General features: G+C 54.5%; 3 protein-coding genes across 6 annotated transcripts; all 3 read left to right on the top strand.

The window, feature by feature from the left end:
• The first annotated feature begins 6,354 nt into the window (after positions 1 to 6,354).
• On the top strand, positions 6,355 to 23,253 carry HOXD11 (homeobox D11). Of its 4 annotated transcripts, none has more exons than XM_032637017.1 (3): positions 6,355 to 7,223; positions 7,953 to 8,408; positions 23,194 to 23,253. In XM_032637017.1, the coding sequence occupies exons 1-2, from the start codon at positions 6,425 to 6,427 to the stop codon at positions 8,186 to 8,188; spliced, it is 1,035 nt and encodes a 344-aa protein (XP_032492908.1). In that variant the 5' UTR covers positions 6,355 to 6,424; the 3' UTR covers positions 8,189 to 8,408; positions 23,194 to 23,253. The 4 variants fall into 4 exon arrangements, with proteins under 4 accessions (XP_032492908.1, XP_032492910.1, XP_032492907.1 ...); XM_032637019.1 differs by lacking the exon at positions 23,194 to 23,253 and adding an exon at positions 21,061 to 21,137; XM_032637016.1 differs by lacking the exon at positions 23,194 to 23,253 and adding an exon at positions 18,020 to 18,092.
• On the top strand, positions 15,335 to 19,019 carry HOXD10 (homeobox D10). Its single transcript, XM_032637014.1, has 2 exons — positions 15,335 to 16,672; positions 18,020 to 19,019. Exons 1-2 carry the CDS (start codon positions 15,718 to 15,720, stop codon positions 18,295 to 18,297), a joined length of 1,233 nt encoding a protein of 410 aa, XP_032492905.1. The 5' UTR covers positions 15,335 to 15,717; the 3' UTR covers positions 18,298 to 19,019.
• HOXD9 (homeobox D9) lies at positions 21,458 to 24,176 on the top strand. Its single transcript, XM_032637015.1, has 2 exons — positions 21,458 to 22,846; positions 23,194 to 24,176. Exons 1-2 carry the CDS (start codon positions 22,054 to 22,056, stop codon positions 23,433 to 23,435), a joined length of 1,035 nt encoding a protein of 344 aa, XP_032492906.1. The 5' UTR covers positions 21,458 to 22,053; the 3' UTR covers positions 23,436 to 24,176.
• The last annotated feature ends 837 nt before the right edge of the window (positions 24,177 to 25,013 follow it).

Here is a 25,013-nt window from a genome sequence, read left to right as displayed (position 1 = left end):
GTACCCTCCCGCTCAGACAGCAGCTCCAGAAGCCTGCAGGAGATATGTTTGGAGACCTGGCCGGTTGAGCATCCACCCTTTCCCCTTTCTCAGAGAAGCCTGCAGACGTTGCAGCACAACCTTGGCCTTGAGGCTTCCAGAATAGGGGTCTGGAGTCATCTGTCCTAACTCTTAGCTGGGACATTATTATACCCAGGGCTCACTCTAGTGTCCTTGTACTTGGATTTCTGCTTCCACCTGGTTAGTCTTCTCCCCCCCCCCCACCCTCCCCAGCCCTCTCTGCATCTAGCAGGCACCTAACTACAGCTCAGAGTGGAACTGAACTTAGGTAGAACTCCCGGGCAGATCAGAAAGGGCTGAGGGCACAATTTTGTCTCTTTGCAGCCAAAGTCTCTTGTGGCAAAGCCAGAATCTCGACTTTGGAGGAAGGAAAGGGCGCCGTCCCCCTCCTGTATGCCCTGGCTGTTTTGGGAGGACAATAGCCACCCTAGCCCTTCAGACTTCAGGAGGAAAAGGGAGTAAGGGCATGGTGGCCAAACTCCAGAGACACCTCAGAGTCCGGCTGGACTGACCCCTCCGGCTGGCTGGGCTGAATGGATTGGATACGTCCTTCCCGTGGATGGGATGAGGGAGGCTGGGGCTCCACAGCAAACTGCAGCTTCCAGAACAGACTGGTAAAATCCCCCTCCTTCTTCCATCTCCTCACACATGCCCAATGCAGAGCCCTTCACTCTGCAACTGGACCCCCAGAGCTGAGCTCTGTTGAGGAGAGCTGCTAGTTGGCTTTGAGGCTGGGCTGCACTAGGACGAGGGGGAAATATCTGGGGGGAGGATAAGGGAGTGAGCCAGGAAGGGGGGTGTCCTACCTTCCGACTGTAAATATGGCTTTCCTGTCCAGGTAGGCAAAGGTGTCAACTTGTCTGTCTTTCTTGAATTACGGTAATGGACCACCACAGGGAGAGGTGAAGTCTCGTCTCCCCCACCAGTCAACAGTCAGGAGGGCTAGGAAGGAGGCCCTTCAGATCCTCAGCCCCTTCTCTGCTCTAGACCAAGTAGAGAGAAGCAGAAGTTCCCCTCTCTTCACTCTCTCCACCGCCCACCGGCTCCACCAGGGGCCCTGCCACTGTGCTCCTTCTGAGGCCATGTCTGACCGGCTCCAGCAGAGCCCGAGAGACCCTGGGCCCTGCCTGGCTTCCTTTGTGGAGGCTGAGGTTGCTGAATGCCAGATAGAGATGTCCTGGGTATGCTGGAGTGTCCTGCCTTAGCCTCAGGGAACGCAAGGGCCCCCCAAGCTCCTTCTACCATCTCTGCCCCTTTTCTGTCTCCTTCAGAGAAGTAGCACCCCACCCCAACTCCTAGCAAGATGCCCAACAGCCAAAGAGTTGAAGATTCCTTACCAAAGTATGATGATGATTTATTTTCGGCGGAGGACCAGGCCCGAGTCTGGAGCGGGCACCTCACGGGGAGTCCTAAGCCTCATCCCAACTGACCTCAGTTGATGTTTAGATGAATTGCATTTTCTCTGCTATCTAATAGTTTTCATGCATGTTTTGTTTTGTTTTGATTTTGTCAAAAACAATAGTGTGTATATATCAGACATACAGAAATGTTTTGAGTGGAAATAAATATCCAAGTCCCAGTCATGCTGTTGTGGGACTGATGTCGATTTTTCAAAATGTTTCAGATTCCCTTCTAATGTTTTTCAGGCCACCAAATTCATTTTTCTTTCCTGGTTGCGGTTTCACTATGGGTGCTGACTGTTCATTAAAGGAGAAAATGGCTTCTAAGTCAGTGAGGAAGTGGTGTATAAAAGCCTATAAACAAAATGTGTATAAAGCATACAAGGTGGGGGAACCGTGAGCAGATTTCAGCGTGTCTCACACAGTAAGCGAACCCTCGGCTTGTTGCTGGCTGGGGCTTCCACGTTTTGCCTAAATTCTCAAACTTTGAAGCTTGCTGTTCAGGGGGCTGCCAAGATATGTTCTTCGGGTTTCAATACAAAACATCTCTCCCTGCCATGTTTCTGGGTCAGCCTTCTTGAGAGCAGGCAACGCCCTGTGGAAATCCTCCACACTGGCACCTCTGTCTGAAACCCAGCAGACTCCCTTGGGAAACATGGCCTCTGCATCCCCTAGGCTTTCAGAGCCTCTATCTCAGGCCAGGAAAGCCAGGGCCTGCTTGGTATTCACCGAGCTCTTGCAGATCCCAGCTCCCAGCTAGCTCAGTGATGGAAACTAAAGAATTGCTAGCTTTTAGTAAGTGGGAGAATTAGCAAAACCGTTAAGTCTCTAATTCCGAGGATTCAGTGGTTCCAACTCCCCTTCCCTGAAGCTAATTTGATGAAATATATCTTAAACAGCTCCTAAAACAAACAAACAAAAAAAAAAAAACAGGAATAAAGGAAGCAAGAAGCTGCCGAGGGAGGCCCTATCATTAGAAATGTTTCCCCGCCTGGTGGGGCTCAGGGAGGTGATGGTACCAGAACTGAGTTTCTCTGAGTCCCAGAAGGTTTGCCCCGTTCAAGATAACTGAACAAAGGCAGAGGCCACACTCAGACCTCAGGTCTGGAGGGCTGGGTAAAGGGCCAGGGAACCAGACTTAGACCCAGGCCTAAGACAACACAGGGAGACCATTTTTTTTGCAATATATACCATTAAATCATTGTGTTCTTTTTTCTGTACCCTGGGATGTAGGGTGGGAGGAGATATTCATGGAGACCACTCCCCAAAGAGATTGAAATTATTCTAAGTGTAAAATCTTGTCTGTTAATTGGAGCTTCAGCAGTGTTTTTCAAATCCATCCTGTCTACTGATCCATATACAAAGGTGCTGGTGTCCTCTCTCCCTTCCTAACCAAAGTCCTGGCAGGGATTTGGAACCACCATGAAATTTGAAAGAAATAAATACCCGAGAGAAATGCTGAAATCTAAGTGTTTAACATTCCCCCGCACAAAGACAAATGCGTCCTCCGAAATGCTGCAGTTCAGGCAGGCCTCTTGACCAAGGAAAAGGTTTTTAAATGAGAAAAAACGGCTTGGTCTGGCATTCAATCGGCTGCGAGCTCAGAGGGCCGACCAGGAGACGCTTTTAAGGCCTGGGGGCTCTCCCCACGGGAGGCGGGCTGGGGAGGCTTCCGGGAGGCGGGCGGGCGGAGGAGAAATCCAGAACCGTTGTAAATATTCATGTCTGTGGAGGTGGAGGGAGGGTGTGCCCCTTCATCCCGCCTCTCCCAGCTGCATCCACCCCCCGTTAGTGGGGAGGGGGGGCTCCGTGCCTGTCCGACCGTCCTTGGACAAAGGTAATCTCCCCACATTTTTGTTCTTCAGTCACTTGACTTAAGGAGCCCATTCCGAAGGCTCCGCAGGGAAGGGACTGGCTCTGGGTGCTTTCTCCGCGTTTCTCCTCTTCTGTCGTTTCCTAAAAGAGCATAAATAATTAAAGTTTGGCAGGGAGGAAAAGCTTTCTTGCAGAACTGTAGTGGCAATAAATGAAATGACTCAGAATCCCTTCCCCAGTCAGCTTTTACGAGAGCTGCCAGACAGTGTCTGTTCACGTTCTCCAGATACCACGGGCGCCCTGACAAAGTTAAGGTCAAGTTAGTGTCTTATCTTGGGTGGCTCGAAATAACCGCATCGCGTCCGGGCGCTGCGCGGAAAGCTACCGCTCGCGGAGCTGCTGGCTGTGCCCGGAGGGTCCGGTGCGCTCCCTGCGCTTCGAGTGGGGCCGCGCAGGCAAAGACAAGGCCACAGCTCTGGGATCTTCACGGTAGGTTCTCGAGCGGGACGCGCGGGTCGGGAGGCTGCGGTTTTCGGGGAAAGGATGGAGGAAAAAGCTGGGGCCAAAGGGCGAAGCGGACTGGGCCCAGAACGAAAGCCTTGGCTTGGGGGTGGGGGTGGGGGCCCGTGCTAACGCGCAGAGAGGGGCCAGCCGCCCCTTTCCCTCTGCACCCGCGCGCCGCTGCAGATGGCGCACCCTCCCCCGCCAAAGCACGGTTCCAGCCCGAGCGCCGTCGCCATGTCGTTGAACTTGAATGGTTCGTCCTCCCCCATTTCCCTCTTTAGCGGTCAGCAGGCTCCAGTTTGGGGGCAGCGGGCTGCCTGCGCCCCACCCGTGCAGAGAGTAGGTACCAGAATCTTGCGCACTTGCAGACATATAAAGACCCAGCCGGGGGCCCCTGCGGTCCCTGCCCTGGGTCCTGAGCAGCCTCTTGGCTTGTGTTTAGTGTCCGGGGAGCCATTTTAGGAGACAGATCCAGGGGCGTCGACTACGAGCCCGAAAGGGAGAGAGGCTTGGGCCGCGGATGGAGATGGGCAGGCAGATAAGTGTGTCGGCGGGCTGGGCTAAGGAGAAGGGGGCGAGCTGGAATCAGGGCGAGAGTGCCAGCTGCGTGGAAGGTGCACACAGGGTGGGCAGTTCTGGGGGGGGGGCTTCTTGCCCTCCAGTCCCACCGACCTGTTTGCACAGTGTTCTGAGAGAAGCTGAGGTGGGAGGGGGCGGAGGAGAGAGAGTGGGAGGGAGAATGCGGAGGGAGGAGAAAAAAGAGGAAGGGGGGAAACATTGGCCAGAAAATAGATATGAGCTCTGATCACCCGCCTTTTTTCTGTCTGTCGGCATGGTGGGCAGAGCTCACGGCACCGGCACTGCGGCGGCCGGGGCCAGGGTGGGAACCGTCTTCACAACCTGCACTGCCTGTCCTGGGCGTAGGGCTGAGGCTGAGGACCAGTGCTGGGATTGCCTGGCAGAGGAATCCTGGGGAGAGGGGCAACTTCCTGCCTATGGTTCTGGGATTTGGGTTTGGGGAGCTTCTTTCTGAGACACTGATTTTACCTTTGGAAAACGCTGGCTTTCCCAAGGCGGGAGCCCAGGCCTCGCTTGGACCCCCCAGGCTAAAAAAGAGGGACGCAGCCACTGCCGAGGAGACTGAGGGCTTGGGGCGAGTGGATGGGGGGCCCTCAGAGCCGAGTGGAGAAGAGGGGCTTGAAGAAGGAGCCAAGAGCTTCTGAGAGCCCGCCCCCATCCCCCAGAGCCAACGGACCTCCAGGGGGCCCACAGTGACCCTGCAGGCCCTAGGGTGCCGCAGGAGCCTTGGAAAGGCATGGCACGGATGTGTAGGCCTTGGCGGGGCTCCGACGTCGAGAAGGGGCTGGATGTGAGGCTAGTTGGTCCCAGTCCAGGCCATAAGGCAGAGAGGGTGAGGAGGGCGGAGGCACCGGCGTTTTGTCTCCGCTTTCGGGAAAGCGGGAAGCCAGGCACCCTGGGAGTAGGACTCCAGATCCTTTTGTTCACCAGACCCCCCAACTTCTAGAGGGCCACGGGGTATCTTCGCTGGCTGAAGTTCCTTCTTGCTTTAGCACTGGGAAAGAAAAGGCAGAGAGGTGACAGGGAGAGAGATAGAGGCGGTGACACATAGCTAGGGGAAAGGAGGAGAGGATCAGGGGACAGACTGAGACAGGAAAGGAGGGGAGTAATAAGAGGAAGGAAGAAGAAAAAAGGAAACAGGGAAGTGAGAGAAGAGAGGACAGGAGAGAAAGAAGTGAGAAGAATGAAGGGAGACAAGGAAGGAGAAAGAAAGAAAGGAGAGAGGGCGACAGGGCCGAGTGGGCACCGAGGCCCTGGGCTGGGTGAGCTCCTGGTAGGGTTTTGGCGTGAGTTTTTTGAGGCTGGCATTCTCGCTCCCGGTCGTCCATGGAGAGAGCCGTTACTCCGCAGCGTAAGCGCTGGTCAGAGAAATATGTAAATCAGGGCTCCTGGCGCCCCGAGAGAGGCGCAATTACGCCCCTTGAACAAGAAGCAACAAGCTCCCGGCGGGCAAACTGAAAAGGGTGGCGGCGTTGCGGGGGAGGGAGCGCCTGCAGGAAGGGGTGTGGGGGGTGGGAAACTCACACCCTTGCACCTAGTCCCCTGTGCCCGGAGCTGGGGCTCCCCCCTCAGCTCTCCGCTTCTTTCCCTTCCCCCTTCCTCCGCCTTCCTCCCCCTCCCTCCTCCTCCCAGCCGGCCTCGGTCCGCGTACTTAAAGGCGCGGGCGGGCGCGGGCGGGCGGCCCAGCCGGGCGGTGGCAGATGCACCCAGCAGTGGCAGCCGACGGCGGCGCACAGGTGACCTGCCTGAGGCACAGCCTGATCAGGGGGCGCCCGGGGAGAGCTGGCTGGAGAGGGAGGCCGATCCGCCCCCAGCGCGCGCGCGTCTTGGCGCCAGGAACTGTCCCGGAGTGTGTTGGCGAGCACTGATATAGATATAAGGACATTTCTCTCCATGGCGTCACGTGACATAATTACCACCAGAATCAATCAAGATGAATAGCACGTCAGCTCCCGGTGGGGATTTTTGCTTAGTTGATCCTGGCCCAAGACTCTTGTGCAATCGATGGCTCAGGTTGGCGGCGCGGGGAGCGGCCCGGGGCTCGCCGGCGCGCACGCCGCGGAGCCATGAACGACTTTGACGAGTGCGGCCCGAGCGCAGCCAGCATGTACCTGCCCGGCTGCGCCTACTATGTGGCCCCGTCGGACTTCGCCAGCAAGCCGTCGTTCCTGTCACAACCGTCGTCCTGCCAGATGACTTTTCCCTACTCTTCCAACCTGGCGCCGCACGTCCAGCCCGTGCGCGAAGTGGCCTTCCGCGACTACGGCCTGGAGCGCGCCAAGTGGCCATACCGCGGCGGCGGCGGAGGAGGCGGTGCAGGGGGCGGCGGCGGCGGCGGCGGCGGCGGCGGCGGCGGCGGTCCCGGCGGGGGCGGCGGCGGCGGCGCCGGTAGCTACGCTCCCTACTACGCTGCAGCGGCGGCGGCGGCGGCTGCGGCGGCGGCGGCGGCCGAGGAGGCGGCCATGCAGCGCGAGCTGATCCCGCCCGCGGGCCGCCGTCCGGATGTGCTCTTCAAGGCGCCGGAGCCGGTGTGCGCCGCCCCCGGGCCGCCGCACGGCTCCGCGGGCGCCGCCTCCAATTTCTACAGCGCCGTGGGCCGCAACGGCATCCTGCCGCAGGGCTTCGACCAGTTCTACGAGGCTGCACCCGGGCCCCCGTTCGCCGGACCGCAGCCCCCTCCGCCGCCCGCGCCGCCGCAGCCCGAGGGCGCCGCCGACAAGAGCAACCCCAAGACGGCGGCTAGTGGCGGCGGGGGAAGTCCCTGCGCCAAGACGAACCCCGGCTCGGAGCCCAAGGGGGCGGCAGAGGGCGGCGACGGCGAGGTGCCCCCAGGGGAGGCGGGGGCTGAGAAGAGCGGCGGCGCAGGTAGGCACCGGACGCGGCGTGGGCGGCTGGGTTCGGGGGCCGCGGGCGCGGGGGGGGCGGAGGGGGCCTTCCTCTGCTTGCGCAGTTTTATGTGCTACTTTATAAGCGTTCGAAGGGGTTTATACATCCTATAAGATTTCCCGGGCCGTTGTAAAGCGTGTTTACGATAGGAAACCAATTTAGGTGGGCTTAAGGTAGACTTCGATGAGGACATTAATCGCTGCAGAGAGCTTTCCCCCAGTTTTGTGCGTGCGGTGAGGGGGATTGGTCCTAGAGACCATGGAGGGAGGGAGGAAGGGAGGAGAGATTTTAAGCCAATTTGTGAGTGTGGACACTCGAGCCTCCTGCTTTTAAAGGGGTGGGGTGGGGGGTTGGGGAGAGTTTGATGCTTGAACTGGACTTTATCCAAGCCGCTGGCTGCCTGGCGCGTTCGTGTTTCTCTCCCTTCCGAGTCCAGCTCAGAGCCTGCCTCGCCCTCTGCTTCCCCACCTCGATGCCAGGCCGTGTGTGTGTGCACGTGTTTGTGTCTGGGCGTGAACACACGTCCACGCCCGCACTCTCTACTGTGACCGCCCATATATCATCCCCCACGACGCAGACAGGGCCTTTCAGCGGCAGCAGGGGACGTCCCCAACGGGCCGAGGCCTGGCCCTCTCGCGGGCCCGGGCGGGCGGCCGGGGGGTGGGCAGGCAAAGGCCTCTCTCACCTCTTGGTCTTTTTGCCTTGCAGTGGCCCCCCAGCGATCCCGAAAAAAGCGCTGTCCCTACACCAAGTATCAGATCCGCGAACTGGAACGGGAGTTTTTCTTTAACGTGTACATAAACAAAGAGAAAAGACTCCAACTTTCTCGGATGCTCAACCTCACTGACCGGCAAGTCAAAATCTGGTTCCAGAATCGCAGAATGAAAGAAAAGAAACTGAACAGAGACCGTCTGCAGTATTTCACTGGAAACCCCTTATTTTGAGAGCTCCAGGAAGCACCCCTCTCCCCTGAGCCCCACTCACCCACTCTCCTCCCCACCAGCCTGCCCTGGGCAGGCCCAATGTCCTTGGGTTTAATGACGCCTCTTCTTTGTGGAACTCCACGATTCCTTCCCACGGTCAACTCGGGACCTCCCAGCGACCACTGCAGCCTGCGGACGAGGTCGGGGACTTGGCCGAACGGATCCTAATAAGGGGAAAATGGTAAATGCAAACGTCCCTTTACAATTTTACCGCCAATGCGCTGTTGTTCTCCCTCCCTCTCTCTGAGCTCCCGTGGGCACGCTGTGGGATCTGTAGAGAGTTAGGCCAAGGGGCTGGAAGGCGCTTGTTTTTGCTCTGAGTTTAAGGGACCGAATCCCTTCCCCTTGGTGAATGCAGATTATTTAAACTCTGGGGAATGTACCTTTGGTCTGTCGTATCAAGGCATGGGTCACTGCCTTTTGTGTGAATAAATGGTTTCTAGTAAAATGGAGGTTACAGCTTCAATACACTGTATGAATTTTCCTCTTTGAAGAAGTTTAGTGTCTGATTAGGATATTTTAGTGGCCAGAACCTTCCCTCCCAAGCAACTGAAAATCAAGTGAAATGCTTTTTAATCCCGCTAAAATAAGAGTCGTTCCCTCCCATCCTTTCTAGGCTGCACTGGCATTAAAAATCACTTTAGGGATGAATCTCTGAATTGAAGACGTGAGCCAGCCACACTGGTGCTGCCTTCTTCAGGCCATGAGGTTGGGGCAGCAGGAACCTAAGAAACAAATCTCCTTGCCCACCCCACCCCCAGAGTAGTAAACTTGGAATTCCTGAAAAAACAAAAGAAACTTAAAAAAAAAAACTGCTTAGGAGATCCAAATTCACTCTTAACAAGCTGTCAAGGAGGAAGGGTCCCTTAAAAGAAGAAATTAAAACAAGAACCTGTCATTGGGGAAAAAAAAGTTTGCTAAAGGGAAAGTATCAGTGGGTGGAGAGGGCCTGGGTCCTTGTTGGTGTCACACGGGCCTGGAGCAGAGAAGGTAACCCCTCATCCCTGGAAATAGGGCCGAGGGCTGCAGATCCACTTCTCACCACATTTACTGCTTCAAGGTAAAGAATGTGGTAGGGGCCGCACTGCACTTTATGTTGCAGGGCCAGGCCAGGCTGTTTACAAAACCTTGAACTGTCTAGACAACACCATAAAAGCCAAAGTTCTAAACAGCTTAATTGGGTTATATTATACACCTTCTGGTGGGCCAAGAGGAGATTTCCGCAATGTGCAATAAACTGGAAGAGTGAGAAGAGCTTCTCTTTCTCTGAAAAGAATAAAGTGAATCTTATGACTCGTAACCTCTCGTAAGCCCAAAGTCAAAAAATAAATCCATAAGAGGCACAGCACCCCATGCATCTTCCAAGGGGGCATGCATTTCCAAATGCAAAAATTTTTTGATTACCAAAGCTTTTGGGGGGAAGGAAAAACATAAGTGCATAAGTGTATGCCTTTGAACTTCCAAAATGTCAAGGTCATCACCTTTAACCTTTCTGAATAATTAGGTGCCTTAAGGTTCTTCTGTGATATTCAACTGCCACCCACTGTCATGCACACATGCTCACATACATCCAGACCCACACACACGTTTATGACCACACAGAATCATATCGGGGGCTCACCATAAATCTAAGCCAATTCCTGATTTCAGGATCAATAACCTTAATTTCCCTTCAAACGTTTGTGTAATTCAATAGCAATTGACTGCTTTTAAAAATACTGGTTATATTAAAATGTCTACCAGCATGCTTTTAATACAGCTAGGAAATGCTGAGATTGTTTTGGGTTTTTTTGTGGGGGGAGTCATAGATAGCAGTCCTTTAGCTCTAACGAAGAACCGAGGTTTTAAAAGCAGGTATTTGAAAAAGGAAGGTATTACAGACTTAATTCGTTATATTTGAAAAAATTTGTCACCCTATTAAATAAATTATTGCACTTCCTATGATATGGAACAAAAGAAAATATATTTATACTGTTTCCAAAAATGTCCCTCAACCTTTGGTTAAAGATGCAATAGAAACAAAGCCTACAGTGGAATAACTTCGTTCTGAGGGGGATTCCTTTGTTTGGAATTCTAGGCATCCGTTACAGTGTCAGTGCCCTAGTAATGTGATCGTTCCAGGAGATTAAAACTGGTTTATTTCTTTCTCTCTCCATCTCTCTCTCTCATCTCTCTCTCTCTCTCTCTCTCTCTCCCTCTCTCTCTCTCTCTCTCTCTCTCTCTCTCTCTCTCTCTCTCTCTCTCTCTCTCTCTCTCTTTTAAACTGCGTCTAAATGTAGCAAGCTTGTATGTCCACCACCGTAGGAGAGCCGAACCTAGAGATACCATTTCGCGTTTGCCTGGCCTTGGAGAGCCACACGGGGGCGTGCTCACGTTCGAGAAGCCGCATTTGTCGGAGAGGCAGCGGTACCATATCTTTCCAATACTGGATTCTAATAGCGGTTAGAAATCGCGGAGGTGTTTGATGTTTGTTTATTCTAAGCAGCCGTGAGGTTGGGAAGTTGTATAAAGCCAGAGGAACCGGAGCAGATTCCTGAAACAAGAGATAACCTAATCGTTGTCTTCTTAAAGTTGTTGCAAAGAATACCTCGGTATAACCTGGTGGTGTCGAGGAGAGGGTTTTAAAAGACAAATATGTGCATTTCAAAATAGGTCATGCCACTGCGAGTTAATTAAATTATGGAAGTCAATTTTCTTGGTGGTTTGAGTGTGGAGAGCCATAGGAAGGTAGAACCACCCCTGCCCAAAACCGCGTCTTCCTTGCACACTCTCCGACCGCCTGGGGTGATTAAAAGGCTTTTGTTTAAGACAGATCAGGGCGCCGGCAACTTAGCTGAGTGTGGTCTCAGAAAAATGAGACGCGTGGGGACCTAGCGGGTCGTTCTGCGCGAGGAATCCCCCCACCCCCGGTCGTGCCTGGCGCTCGGGGCTACCGGTAGCACCGGGAGGCGCAGGCAGGACTGAGTTGGGGCTCCCGGGCCAGAGCTGCGGGGAAAGTCAGGCAGTCCGGGAAACGTTTAAACTTCAAGGCGTCGTGGAATGGGGAATGCATTTGAAGCAAAGGGGCTTTGCTTTTGACAGAACCCTGGCCAGCCTTCCAAGCCGTCTGCTGCCCTTGAGCGCCGAGTTTGATTTTGGCACAAGCTCTTGGAAGCAGTTTTCTCACTGCGTGCCCTCCTCGACCCCACTCCCACCCTGAAAAGCCCCTGACATTGCGGAGGGCCTGTGCCACCATCCACCGTCCAAAAGGGAAGTTCCAAAATGAAGGGTGGCAGTTCCTCCTTTCCCGAAGTTCATTGTAAGTACATGCAACCTCGGAATTAGTGAGGACGTCCTCAGCCCCGCTGTCTCTGCCCCCTCCCTCCAGGCCCTGGACCAAAGACTCTGGGTCCACCCCTGGGAGTTGGCATCTGCTTCAGTGGAGGCTGGGGGCCATGAGTCTCCCCACCCTATGGGAGGCGCCAGCCAGAGGCATTGATGTTCCCCACGCATACCCTGGCTCCTGCCTGTCTGACCGTGGGTCCAGCTTAGCTATTGTGAATCGACATTTCCGGGAGCCTAACCCGGGCCTCAGTCCAAGTGGGGTGAGAGGCCCCCTCCCCAAATGTCGTTGCGTTCCTCTTTAGGCAGCTCCAGTGGGGGTGCTTGTGGCCTTTCAGGGACCCTTGGCTTTGGCTGGCAGCCTCCCCCAGACCACGGATGCTTAGCAATCTGCAGTTCCTTTCCTCTCAGCAGCGCCCAAATTGAGCCTGAAAAAGGCCAGGGAATTGGATCAGTACTTCTGGGGTCTGCAGACCTGACCCTTCTTGATCATTCGCAGTGTGTGGGGCTCATAGAGCATAGCCACATGTCTTGAGTCGCTGAGGTCTCAGATCCTGAAATGGAGGGAAATTGGGAGTAGTCTTTTGTGTCTGCAAAGGGAAGAGGTCCCTAGACTGCTGGTCCTTTTGCATGTCTCTTTAGACCCCTCTTTGCATTGGTGGTGGCTTCTCTAGCCTCCCCAGTTGCCCCCTTGATTTCTTTTCACATTGGCTGGGAGATGCACGGTGCTATCTGGAAGGGTGCTCTGAGGAAGCAGCTTTTAAAATTTGTACCCATCCACTCTGCCCCCCAAAAGTGGCACAGTCCTGAGAGGCCACTCAGGGCCCAAATTCAGGGTGAACCTAGCCCCAGGTCCACTGAGGCCCAGGGCCGCTGCCCTTCTTCCCGGTGACAGGAGAGCAAAGATGCAAGCCATTTCTTGAATTACAAATGCTAATTTCTTGCTAAAGCGACCCTTTTAATTTTTCTCTGGAAAGAACTGTGCCAGGGTGAAGGATGTCTTGGTACAATTGTGGATATTCATCTCCTTTATTGTGCAGTATTGATTTATTATTAATGGTAACTGCTCTAACTGATCTAAAGATGATCGAAAACAGCAGCTATGTAGCTGCATTAAATACTTGTAAGCAAAATAAAGCCTGGCCTTGAAAGCCTTGCTTTTTCATTCCATTTGCTTTATCTTAGCCTTAGAGTCTTAGGCAAACTTTCCATCCTCCCAGGCTCAGATCATTATCTTGTATTATTTCTGTTTTGCTTGATTTTTATAATAAAATCTCTCTGAAATATTGGCAGTCTCTAGCCTCAAGGAGCTGGTCTGAAGACAGAAATTTGAAAAAGAATAAAAGAGAATTTTGTAATAATAGATCCAAAATTATATCTGCTACACATTTTTCTCCTGTGAGTGAAGAAGACCTATTTAAAACCAAATCCAATGTGGGAGTGACTTTTGAGCTTGAAGGCAGCTGAAACAAAGTCCCCCCACATTCGGAAGGCAGATCCTGCCTGTCCTGGCTCATGGCAGACCTACCCGTTCGGTGAGGAATTGCTGGGTTTTAGCTTGATGTTTTACTCATGTATAAATAAAGATTATGAAAGGCCATTTGATGGGCATAAAATTCTCGATTAGATTGAACACTCTTGCCTCTCTTGTGTGATAGAGAGAATTGGACAACGGCGTTCCCAGCAGCTCCCTTGGCCAACAAGCAAAGGGAGGACAGTGCTGGGGCGCCAGGCTGGCGTCAGGGTGCCTGCCACGAGCGTGTGCAGCGGGCACTTTGTCCGGCCCTGGGCATGCTTAGCTGTGGCTGAGATCATGATCTCCGCCTTGAGAGAAAGCAAATTTCAGGGTGCTAGTCAGTGGCTGTTAGCTTTGAACAGGACCTTAGCAGACTACAGTCAAAAGTTGGGTTTTTCCCTGCCTTCCTCACTCCCCCACCCCCAGGCTTAAAAACACTCACCCCTGCCGAAGGTAATGTTTAAACCTCCGCTTCATCCGCGGCATCCCGCAGCCAGAGCAGTTAGAGGCGCCAGGCTTTTAACCTGACAATGATGTTGTATTTGAACAGCTGCGTAAAGGTTTAAAAGGTCTGTCTCACTGCCACTGCGGAGTTTTTTAAAAGGGGTTATTGTTTGGGCGAGGGCACTGTGAGGGGACAGCCGAAGCTGTCCCAAGGCCGATAATAATGTCCAACGACTATTTCCACCAGGCCAGGGGAGATTCCTTTTGGGGAGGGGTGGACAAAGAGTTTGTTGGGAAAGGTCTTTGTGAAGGAGCGAGCGGGCTATTATGTCCCCCAGTAGGCTGAGCATCAGGTTCCAAAAAAAAAAAAAAAAGTTCTGCTGAGGCAGAAACCCAATTTGCCCACAAGTTCAGTCTCTGGGCCTGACATCCAAGGCCAGCCCATGACAGGACTAGTGTGGGGAGAAGAAAACACGGATGCCTTCCTGGACAGAGAACTGGTTTACGATCAGAGTTTCCAGGGCCCTTTTCCTCTCCCAGATGCAGGAAAGGGGATCCGGGAAGCCGGATCGGCTCCAGCACCCTAGCCGGGGTCCCTCGTCTAGGGCAAGCCTTTGGAAATCAAGGTTAAAGCTCCCTGCTGCTGCCCGGAGGCCACGGCTTCCGAAGGACCGCTCACCGCCTGCAACCAGAGAACAAGGGAGGAAGTTTCTCATAAAACTCTGAGTTTCCATGGTGGTGCTGGTGGTTCTTTTAATGAGGTTGACCACAACCCCAGATGAAATCCTCTTTATAGAACTTTCCCTCACCAAAGGAAACAGAGGACTGAGATTTCCCCACCTCCTTTTTCCCTCCCTTCCCTTACCCAAGCAGAATCGAATCATGTCAAATACTTTTAGGAATTGTCCAAAACTATAAAACTCAACTTCTGACAAAAGTATAGCTTTTAATATTTGACAATTTGTGTTAAAACAAAAATTGACCTTCTTGGTTAGCAGCGAAGGGGAAAAATCAATAGTATAATTTTCAATAATTCATAAAGCAAACGCCATTTTGCTAAATCTTAACTATTAATCTTATCCTTTACAAAGTGTCAATTGATTTGTTAATAAAATATCTTCCCGTGTGTGGCAACAGCGGGTATAACTCTTTAAAAACCTTCAGAAGCCAGAAAATTACCAAGTAGCCCAAGAATGTAGATGAGAATTTTATTGATCACCCTGATTCTTCTTAATATGTATTAATAAATTCCACAACCTTTTGTGCCTTGCACTTGTCAGAAACCAGTGCTTTTACAAAATCCATAAAAGGAAAACATTTTTCTGTGCAGAAGAACCAAATGACACCTTTGCATCTCTCTCTCTCCTGCTTGGCCCAGTCAGTTTTCTAAAACTTCTGGAGTCTGAGGGCGAGAGTTTCCTCCTTTCCTAGAAAACATTCTTTTCTCTCTTCCTTCCTCTTTGCCCTCTACTATCAGGGCGTGTGGGGAAGGAATCCTCTGTTTAGTTGGTTTAGTTCTTCCGCTGGGAGCCCGGGGGATGCTTTCGCGGATAGCGAACTGCTGGCGAGGGACTGTCTCGGGCTGAAAGCTCCCAGCGGCCCGACCCACAGAGATTGGGGTGTGGTTCCACGGAGAGCCGAAGGCTCGGGTAGCCCACCGGGGCGCGGAGGCGCCGGGGGATGGGGCGGGTGGGCCGAGTCAGAGGACAGCGCCCGGGCCGGGCCGGTCCTCGGGGTTCCGCGGGGCCGGCCAGCTGCGTGGCCTCTCGGCTCTCGCGGCCCTTCTCGCCGCCGCTCCCCAGGATATCTTGGCCGCGTCTCCGCACCAGAGCTCTTTACTGTGGACCCCTGGGGTGGTATGTCTCAGAGCCTGGGGAATCCAACTCACCTTCCCAGGCTGCCTGGGACAAAATGAACCAGGCTGGGCCCCCAACCCCGCCCTGGCCCTGGCCCTCTCGGGCGCCTTCTGCCTGGGCGTGCGCGTAGAATGCTTCTGTGTGCTGGCGCCACGGCGCCCCGGCTTCCCTCCCTGCGTGTGTCCTCCCGGAGACCCCTCGAGCCGAGCCTTTCCTTCCGCCTGCGGGGCCCAGCGGCTGGAGTGGGGGACGCGAGTGGGGCGGGCGGGCCGAGCGAGCCCCGGGAGGCTGGCGGACGGCGGAGAGTGCTGGTCCGGTTGTTTCCAGCGCGCACTATCGCGGGCGCGTAGTAGATGTCGCTGTTGTCCGTGCTTACGCGGCCGGCTGGCCGGGCTCTGGAGCACGTGACCTGCGAGGAGGCTGCGGCTCAAGGCCATTTTCAAATCTCATTGGCTTGGTTGTCATGTGGTCGGCAGAGGCATCCACAATTACACGGGGAATGTTTTCGTAGAGATGTCAGCCTACAAAGGACACAATCTCTCTTCTTCAAATTCCTCCCCAAAATGTCCTTTCCCAACAGCTCTCCTGCTGCTAATACTTTTTTAGTAGATTCCTTGATCAGTGCCTGCAGGAGTGACAGTTTTTATTCGAGCAGCGCCGGCATGTACATGCCACCACCTAGCGCAGACATGGGGACCTATGGAATGCAAACCTGTGGACTACTCCCGTCTCTGGCCAAAAGAGAAGTGAACCACCAAAATATGGGTATGAATGTGCATCCGTATATACCTCAAGTAGACAGTTGGACAGACCCGAACAGATCTTGTCGAATAGAGCAACCTGTTACACAGCAAGTCCCTACTTGCTCCTTCACCACCAACATTAAGGAAGAATCCAATTGCTGCATGTATTCTGATAAGCGCAACAAACTCATTTCTGCTGAGGTCCCTTCGTACCAGAGGCTGGTCCCTGAGTCCTGTCCCGTTGAGAACCCTGAGGTTCCTGTCCCTGGATATTTTAGACTGAGTCAGACCTACGCCACCGGGAAAACCCAAGAGTACAATAACAGTCCCGAAGGCAGCTCCACAGTCATGCTCCAGCTCAACCCTCGCGGCGCGGCCAAGCCGCAGCTCTCGGCCGCCCAGCTGCAGATGGAAAAGAAGATGAACGAGCCCGCAAGTGGCCAGGAGCCCGCCAAAGTCTCCCAGGTGGAGAGCCCCGAGGCCAAGGGCGGCCTTCCAGAAGAGAGGAGCTGCCTGGCTGAGGTCTCCGTGTCCAGTCCCGAAGTACAGGAGAAGGAAAGCAAAGGTATGAGCAGAGTTGCCACCCCAGCGGGGCGCGCAGCCCGGGAACCCGGCAGAGAGAGGGAACGCCTGGGTGACCAGTGCCGAACCCGGCAGCCTGGGGCCCCGACTGGCAAGTGCCACTCCTCCCCGCTCTTAGAGGGGCAATCTTAGTCCCGAGATGGTTTCCGTTTTTCCCGCGCTGCCCTCACCCTCCTGGCTACTCCTGGCCCCGCGCTGATGGCGCCCCGGCAGAGGAAGGGCTTGCTGGGCTTATTTTTCCTGAGCTAGACCTGAAATGCAACAAAAGAGCGCAAATGAGACCTGCGGCTGGTAAACACGGCCCCAGAACCTCCTTTCTCCTGCTCAGATTTGTAGTCCCAGCCCTGCCTTTCACCCAATGATGATTTTAAGGTGGTCCAAGGCACCGTGTTCGTGTTCAAGTGTATGCACCCCGCATCCTGCGAGCTTGGGGGCGGCAAGGGGAATGAGGTAGCTGGGCCGGTTGGTGCTTGGGCCGAAGAAAGAGCAGGGCTCCTTGCCTCTGTGGAGCTAGGTAACCTTTGTCTGGGGAAAGTGCCTCAAGCTTTGCAATCCGTTTGCAAAGTGGGCAAAGGCAGAAGGAGGAGAGAATGGAATGTGTGTGGCCCACCCAGCAGGGCCAGCCTGAGGGCTGGGCAGGTCAAAGAGCCAGGGGCTCTGGCTTTTCTGCCCCTGATCCTCTCCCCCAGTGCTCAGAGTTGGGCCACAGCAAGGAGCTACATTTCTGGGAGAATGTTTTTGTGTGGGGGCAAGAAGGCATAAGAATTCAGGAAATTCTTGGGCACACAACGATGCCCAAGCAGGGCGGAGAAGGTGTACTCGGTTATCTTTTGAAAGAGAATTGGTACCTATAAACCTGGCTGCGCGGGGCTCCCTGCCTGCCTAGGAGAAGTGGGAAAGAAGTGGAAGACATGAGGATCTGAGGAAGCAGTGGGGTTTGTAGGCTTGTCAGGCTGTGACTTGCTTGTTCCACTCTAGTCCTGTTGTAAGATGATCACTTAGAATGTTGCTGGTGAGATCCTGAAAGTTTACTATTGTACTAATATTTTGTGCAGGTCAGAAAGGAGAGGGAGAGAGAGAGAGAGAGAGAGAGGGAACACTGACACAGAGGGCAAGAGTACCCACCCATCGTGTCATTTGGGGTATTTTAACTAATCTGGCATCATTTACAAATCCCTTCCAGGGCCTACTTCGTGTGAGTAATGTGTAATACCAGCATTTCCCAAAGGGCCTGGCTGCCAGAGGGGTCATGGCCAAGGGTACATTTGAACAGACTGAGAGAAAAAAAAATTCTTGATTTTTTTTCTTCTTCTCCCTTTAATTTTGTTAGAGGAAATCAAGTCTGATACTCCAACCAGCAATTGGCTCACTGCAAAGAGTGGCAGAAAGAAGAGGTGCCCTTACACTAAGCACCAAACGCTGGAATTAGAAAAAGAGTTCTTGTTCAATATGTACCTCACCCGCGAGCGCCGCCTAGAGATCAGTAAGAGCGTTAACCTCACCGACAGGCAGGTCAAGATTTGGTTTCAAAACCGCCGAATGAAACTCAAGAAGATGAGCCGAGAGAACCGGATCCGAGAACTGACCGCCAACCTCACCTTCTCTTAGGTCCGAGGCCCATCAGAGGCCAGGATCGGAGAGGGGGCACCGACTTCCAGGGCCGAGTGCTGGAGGACTGGGAAGGCGGACACAAAACCTTCATTGCTCTTTGTTTTTTTATTTTGTTTTTGTTTTTTATTGTTTCCTGCTAGAATGTGACTTTGGGGTCATTCTGTTCGTGCTGCAAGTGATCTGTAATCCCTATGAGTGTATATATATATATATATATATATATATATATATATATATATATATATAAACTAGCACATGTAATTTATTATTTTTTTCATCGTAATGCAGGGTAACTATTATTGAGAATTTTCGTTTGGGTCTTAACTTATTGGAACTGTAGAGCATCCATCAATCCACTCGTCCATCCAGCAATGTGACTTTTTCATGTTTTTCCTAACACAAAAGGTCTGTGTGTGTGGTTAGTCCATGAGCTCATGGTGTTTTGAGTACATCCAGTACTTAAAAGTACTTTTACATATATATTTTAAAAAGATTAAGAAAACCCACAAGCTTTGGGGGGAGGGACTAAAAAAGCACATTACAATGTATCTTTTTGCAAATGAGTTTAGCAATTGTCCTTGGTGAGATGGAATATTGAGAATTTGCCTTGTAGCCTTTCCCTTGTGGTGCATCTATGGTTTGGTAGAAGTACAACAGCAACCTGTCCTTTCTGTGCATGTTCTGGTCGCATGTATAATGCAATAAACTCTGGAAACGAGTGTACTCCCTCTGCTTTCTGAAATGGAAATATGTTACGGTGGAAATGAAAGACTTTGGTGAGATTGTCTTCCTGTTAAATTGCTTGTTTGGGGCAGTTGACTGGGTGGTAGAGAGCAGGGGAGGGGAAATGGGAGAGAAAAGCTGAAGGGGGTCTTTGGTGCTGAAATTTGGCAGTGGTCAGGGGAGTGATAATCCAGACTGTGTGTACTGTTTTCCTAGCTGGGAAGAAGGAGGGTCCCCTCTCCCCCTCCCCCCATGATAGTAACATAATTGATTTGTCAGTGGGTGTGAGCTTCCCCTCTAGTCTCAGCCTGGTAAGTTAAGCCTGTGCCCAAACCGCATTTTCCTCGCAGCTCCCCACTTGTGTGTCTTCCTCTCTTTGGTTTTGGTTGTGTTATTTTTAATGCTTTCAGTGGAGTCTTGGAGATTTCTGGCTGGTGTGCCATCATCAGGGGCTGGGTTGAAATCTGTCTTGCCCACCTGGAAGCCGCCAGGCCTCCATTACAGGAGCAAGGACAAGCAGCAACTTAGCATTGCATCGGATCCAATTCAGCCCCCATTTCCCTCACCCTCACCCCACCCCCATCCCCATCCCCATCCCCATCCCCACCCCCACCCCCACCCCCATCCCAAGCGCAAGACAGCCAGGCCAAAGTGAAGTCGAGGATGGGTGAGTTTTCCCATCCCACGTTGCCCTGGTTTCCTTGTGGAAGGATTTTATGCTCAGTCATTACCTTTTGGTGGCCTACAAGAAAAAATTTTTTAAAGGAAGAAAAGGTTTTCCCCAGTTAATCCTCCCCCTATTTAATTAAAAATGCTGGTTGGAGCCATTGTATCTGGGAGGCAAGAAAATATACGAAGGGTGACCGAAAGAGAATTTACAGATAAATATGACTTCCCATGAAGTCCAATGTTCCAGCTACCACCATGGCTCAGAAAACTCCAGCCAGCTTCCACATGTGTGTGTGTGTGTGTGTGTGTGTGTGTGTGTGTGTGTATAGATAGATAGATAGATAGATCGCAGGATCCTCAGCCCAAGAGGGTCCAGACTTCAGTCTGGCCAGGGAGAAGAGAGGAGAGGCCTTGGGGGGATGATCTGACAGAGAATTCGTTACCCCATGTTGTACTGTGGTTTCAGAGGGTCTCCGATAGATTCAAGCAGCTTCACAAAACACGTCCTTTTCATTTGTCCCCTTTTTTAGGGAGTCTGAGCCTTAAAACCCTCATCCAAGGAGTATTTGGGAGACTCAGTATTTATTCAGAGTTTTAAACTTCCTCCTGAAAACGAAGAGTCTTTCCCAGTTCCAAGACAGAACCCTTTAGGGGAGCCATTTCCTAGGTGGAAGAGGGATGGCTGTGCATCAGTGCCAGGTTGGGAACACTGGAATAGATTTGCCCAGACCTCCATTGGTTAGGCAGAAGAGGAGGGCAATTTTAGCTTCTCAGTTTACCCCCCGCGATGTGGGGAGCACCATTCGTTGTTGACAGGGGGCCATGTCTTGGAGGAACACCCGTGCTACAGGCAAAGGCAGCTCCTCTGGAATAAAATCAGAAAGCCATTGGCAAAGGCAATCGATTAGGCCAGAAATAGCCATTTCCCCCCTTCCTTTCCGGTGCTCGAGGTGGGCTGGGAGCCCTCCAAGGGTGCGCTGGGCAACTTGTAGAGCGAGGAATATATCCTCCACCGCCGGCGGCCCGGCTGCTTTTGTCTCGGCTCCCAGCCGGGCTTCCGAGGCTCTGTACCATGGATTTGGGAGTGACAATGGGCATTTCCCTCAGATTCAAGGCTGCCCAGCCTTACCTTTGGAGGCTTTAAAAAAAAAGAAAGAAAGAACAGAATTCCTGAGAGTAGCCCAAGGACCAAGCCATTTAAAAGACGTATCCGGAATCCACTCAGAGGCCGTTAAGTGGGAACCATGGGAATCGGCCTGGCCCAGGGAGATGCTGGCCTCTTTGAGGCGAGTCGGGGGCAGGGGGCAGCGGGTGGGAGCGGGCCTGCTCTACAATCTGGGTTCTGCCCTATGGCGTGTTCTCTTCCAGGACCTTTCCAGAAGTCCCGAAGAAGTCAAGGCACCCTGGCCGCCACTGTCCGCGCGGTGCCCACTGCCAGCTTGCGGACACTTCCGAGGGCAGACAGAGCCCGGGCGGTGGCCGCCGCCACGCCCAGCCCACGGGCCAGGCCGCCCCAGCTCACCCCTCGGGCCTCGGCGTGTGCTCAGCCTCACGTCGGGGGTGTGTGTGGCTGCGCGCGCGTGTGAGTGTGGTAGGGGGAGGGGGCCCTCCGAGCTGCTCCATCCGTCCGTTTTATTAGGGACACATTAATCTATAATCAAATACACCTCATAAAATTTTTATTGAAAGGCATAATATCATTACAGAGGTCTTCCACCTGTTTTAAACAACACGACAAGCTGTGAGAGAGCGTGTGTGTGTGGGTATGCGTAGGGAGGGGTGGGTTTGGGTCGGGAGAGAGGCACGGGGAGAAGAACTCCCCTCGGGCGCCAGGGGGGCGGCCTCCGAAGGCCGTCCTGTCTCGGGCCGCACCGGCTCTGCGCTCCCCCCCTCCCCGGGCTACTCTGGGCTCTGCCAAGTGCTGGGTGCGCCCAGGACGCACGGCCGGTAGCTCGGAGCCCAGGCACTGGGGAGGCAGCACCAGCTCGGGACTGCAAGACCGAGTGCGGCCAGAAGTGGGGAACAAATAGTCCCCAGCGCCTCCTCCGGCCGCGATCGGGCGTGTGGTCCCAGCCGCCTCCGGGCTGGCCGAGTCAGGCCGGGCTGAGCCCGGCGCACGGGTCGGGACCCGCGGGCTCTAATTGCCGCGCTTATGTTGATGATTTTTTTTTTTTTTTAAATCACAGCAGCCCCCAGTTTAGCGGACTGATTTACTCCCGGTATTGGTAAATATGATCACGTGGGCCGCGCGACCAATGGTGGAGGCTGCAGCCTGCGAACTAGTCGGCGGCTCGGGCGCCGGCGGGGAGCGGCGCGGCGGCGGGCAGTGTAACCTTGGGTGGGAGCGCACGGCGCCTCAAAATGTCCTCCAGTGGCACCCTCAGCAACTACTACGTGGACTCGCTCATAGGCCATGAGGGCGACGAAGTGTTCGCCGCGCGCTTCGGACCTCCAGGGCCTGGCGCGCAGGGCAGGCCCGCAGGTGTGGCCGACAGCCCGGCCGCCGCCGCCGCCGCCGAGTTTGCCTCGTGTAGTTTCGCCCCCAAATCGGCCGTGTTCTCCGCCTCGTGGTCCGCGGTGCCCACCCAGGCCCCAGCGGCGGCGGCGATGAGCGGCCTCTACCACCCATACGTGCCCCCGCCGCCCCTGGCCGCCGCCGCCTCCGAGCCCGGCCGCTACATGCGCTCCTGGATGGAGCCGCTGTCCGGCTTCCCGGGCGGTGCGGGCGGTGGCGGAGGCGACGGTGGCCCGGGCCCCGGTCCCAGCCCTGGCCCCAGCGGTCCACCCAACGGGCGCCACTACGGGATTAAGCCTGAAAATGGAGCGGCACCGGCCGCCGCCACCGCCGCCACCACCACCTCCACCTCCACCTCCTCCTCCACTTCCTCGTCTTCCTCCTCCAAACGGACTGAGTGCTCCGCGGCCCGGGAGTCCCAGGGGAGCGGCGGCCCCGAGTTCTCGTGCAACTCGTTCCTACGGGACAAGGCGGCAGCAGTGGCTGGGGGAACCGGGCCTGGGGCGGGGATCGGGTCTGGGTCCGGGGCAGGCGGCTCATCGGAGCCCTCGGCTCGCAGCGACCACCCGAGCCCGGGCTGCCCGCTGAAGGAGGAGGAGAAGCAGCAGCCGCAGCCGCCGCAGCAGCAACTTGACCCAAGTAAGTGCAAAAGAAATTGCCCTCTGATTTATTGCTGAAACCTGTAAGGCTCGAATGTGCAAAACTGATAGTTTTACTAACCTATAAAAACGTCTAGACGCCTACCCTAGCCTAGGCGAGCAACACGCATCCATAAAAAAGCTTCCCATAACCACCTACCCTGGGCGCGCGGTTTGTACGGTAAACAGAGCGCGGGCATTAAGGCTTTTTATGATAATTCCCCCCAAGTTGTGAAAAGCAGCCATCCTTGGTGAAATTAATTTAACGACCTCTCTCCCCCACCCTGCCGTCTCTCCCTGCCTCCCCTCCGCCCCTCACTCCCCTTCTCCAAACACCCCTCTTCATAGACAACCCCGCAGCAAACTGGATCCACGCTCGCTCCACCCGGAAAAAGCGCTGTCCCTACACCAAATACCAGACGCTTGAGCTGGAGAAGGAATTCCTCTTCAACATGTACCTCACCCGGGACCGGCGCTATGAGGTGGCAAGGATTCTGAACCTCACAGAGAGACAGGTCAAAATCTGGTTCCAGAATCGTAGGATGAAAATGAAAAAGATGAGCAAGGAGAAATGCCCCAAAGGAGACTGACCCGGCGCGGCGCCGGTGGGACCGCTCGGCTTTGCAGTGGCAGAGGGTTTTTGTGTGTGTGTGTGTGTGTGTGTGCTTGATTTCCAGAAGTTCTCCAGCGATTCGGACATTTCCCCCCACCCCGGCCTTTTTTTTTTTTTTTTTTAGGTAGAAGTGACTGTGTGGTTGGTTTCTGTGAGGTATTTGGGGGACTGTATTTGCTCGCTTATGTGTTGGAGAAACCAAGTGGCTTTGGGGTGTTGCCCTATCCCGCTCTCCTGTTTCCTGTCCCTTTGGTTCCTTAGGAAATGCTATATTTTGTGAGTGCACGCCGGCTTGAGGAGCCCTCTCCTGTGTAAATGTCCCCTATGTTTCTGAAAAGTGCTGTAGTTTAGCCCCCAGCGCTGCTCAAGCAGGGGCCAAGCGCACCCCACTTCCGACAGCGAAGGCAGAGCGACGACAATGAGGAAGCCGGCCTAGGCTGAGCCCCGGCCGTGTTGCCCACCGGTTACGGAAGCCCACTTTCCTCAGGGAGCCCGCGGGCCCTCCACTGAGACCTGGAATGAGGCCGAGAGAGGAGCCCAGGGCCTCCGGTGGGTCGGGGGTTTCTTCTCAGGGCACTGGAGGAGCCGCTCTCTCCCCGGGAGGGCTTGGCTCCAGTGGGCGGCCGCGGGTGTAGGCCCTCCCGGCTCCTGTCTGAGGACCAGTTGTAAATGTTACCGCTTCCTACCAATAAATGCTGACCTGATCAAATGGAGCCCAGACGCTGGCCCTGAACATTGTGTGCTTGCTTTCTCCGGCTCTCTGCAAAATGTCACCCTCATGGGACTTTTCCCCCATCCCTGGGAAGGAGACGCTGCTAAAAATCCGGGGCCCTTCCACCTGAGAGGTCTCTCTGATGTGCCTCTGAGTCTCCCTTTGGGTGGGCAGACCCAGCCTTGAGCCCGGCCCCTGGGGGCACTTGGCCGTCCTTCCCTGGCCGCCTAGCCTGCTTCCAGTGCCTCTGCGAACTCTGTGCCCTGGGCCCAGTGTCACCCTTGCAGCAGTGCCAGCGGCCCCACGGGCTCCAGAAGCCAGGCACCCTCTCGCTGGGGCTTTGACATACCGTGCCCCACCTCTCCCTCTGCTCATGGAGTCGCAGCCATCGACACCCCGTCTCCAAACCAGGGAGAGGCCAGTTCTGCACTCTGGGGCAACTCTTCCAGGTCCGCGGGGCTGGCTGGCTGGCTCCGGGAGGGCTGAGCCGGGTAGACCGTGAGCTTCCGCTCCTCCGCACGGGAGCCCCAAAGTGACCTTAGCAGATCAAAATGGTCAAGGCTCTCCTCCACAGCTATCCCCACCCCGCTGCCCCTCCCCCTACCCAGTTTCTGTGTTGTTAGCCCCCAGCTCGGCCCTCTGAGGGCCGCGTTCAGAGGCTAAAATGAAGGTCATTGTAAGTGAAGGATCGGGCCCAGCCCAGCCTTTGCAGGCCGGAGAGGCAGGCGCCGGGCGGCCTGGGCTGGGCGGAAGGCGGGGGCGATGGCAGAGTTTTGGGGGATCCGGCCGAAAGAGGGGACTTGAAGGAAAAGCAGAGGGGGGCTGGGAGGGAAACCCAAGGCC

Source organism: Phocoena sinus, chromosome 7 (assembly GCF_008692025.1).
Source record: "Phocoena sinus isolate mPhoSin1 chromosome 7, mPhoSin1.pri, whole genome shotgun sequence".
Classification (NCBI taxonomy): Eukaryota; Metazoa; Chordata; class Mammalia; order Artiodactyla; family Phocoenidae; genus Phocoena; species Phocoena sinus.
This window is presented reverse-complemented; position numbering and strand designations above follow the sequence as displayed.

Coding starts and splice junctions, on each gene's coding strand:
- HOXD11 (XM_032637017.1), top strand. CDS start 6,425: ATGAACGACTTTGACGAGTGCGGCCCGAGCGCAGCCAGCATGTACCTG. Junction 7,224..7,952: donor TGAGAAGAGCGGCGGCGCAG/GTAGGCACCGGA, acceptor TTTGCCTTGCAG/TGGCCCCCCAGCGATCCCGA.
- HOXD10 (XM_032637014.1), top strand. CDS start 15,718: ATGTCGCTGTTGTCCGTGCTTACGCGGCCGGCTGGCCGGGCTCTGGAG. Junction 16,673..18,019: donor ACAGGAGAAGGAAAGCAAAG/GTATGAGCAGAG, acceptor TAATTTTGTTAG/AGGAAATCAAGTCTGATACT.
- HOXD9 (XM_032637015.1), top strand. CDS start 22,054: ATGTCCTCCAGTGGCACCCTCAGCAACTACTACGTGGACTCGCTCATA. Junction 22,847..23,193: donor GCAGCAGCAACTTGACCCAA/GTAAGTGCAAAA, acceptor CCCTCTTCATAG/ACAACCCCGCAGCAAACTGG.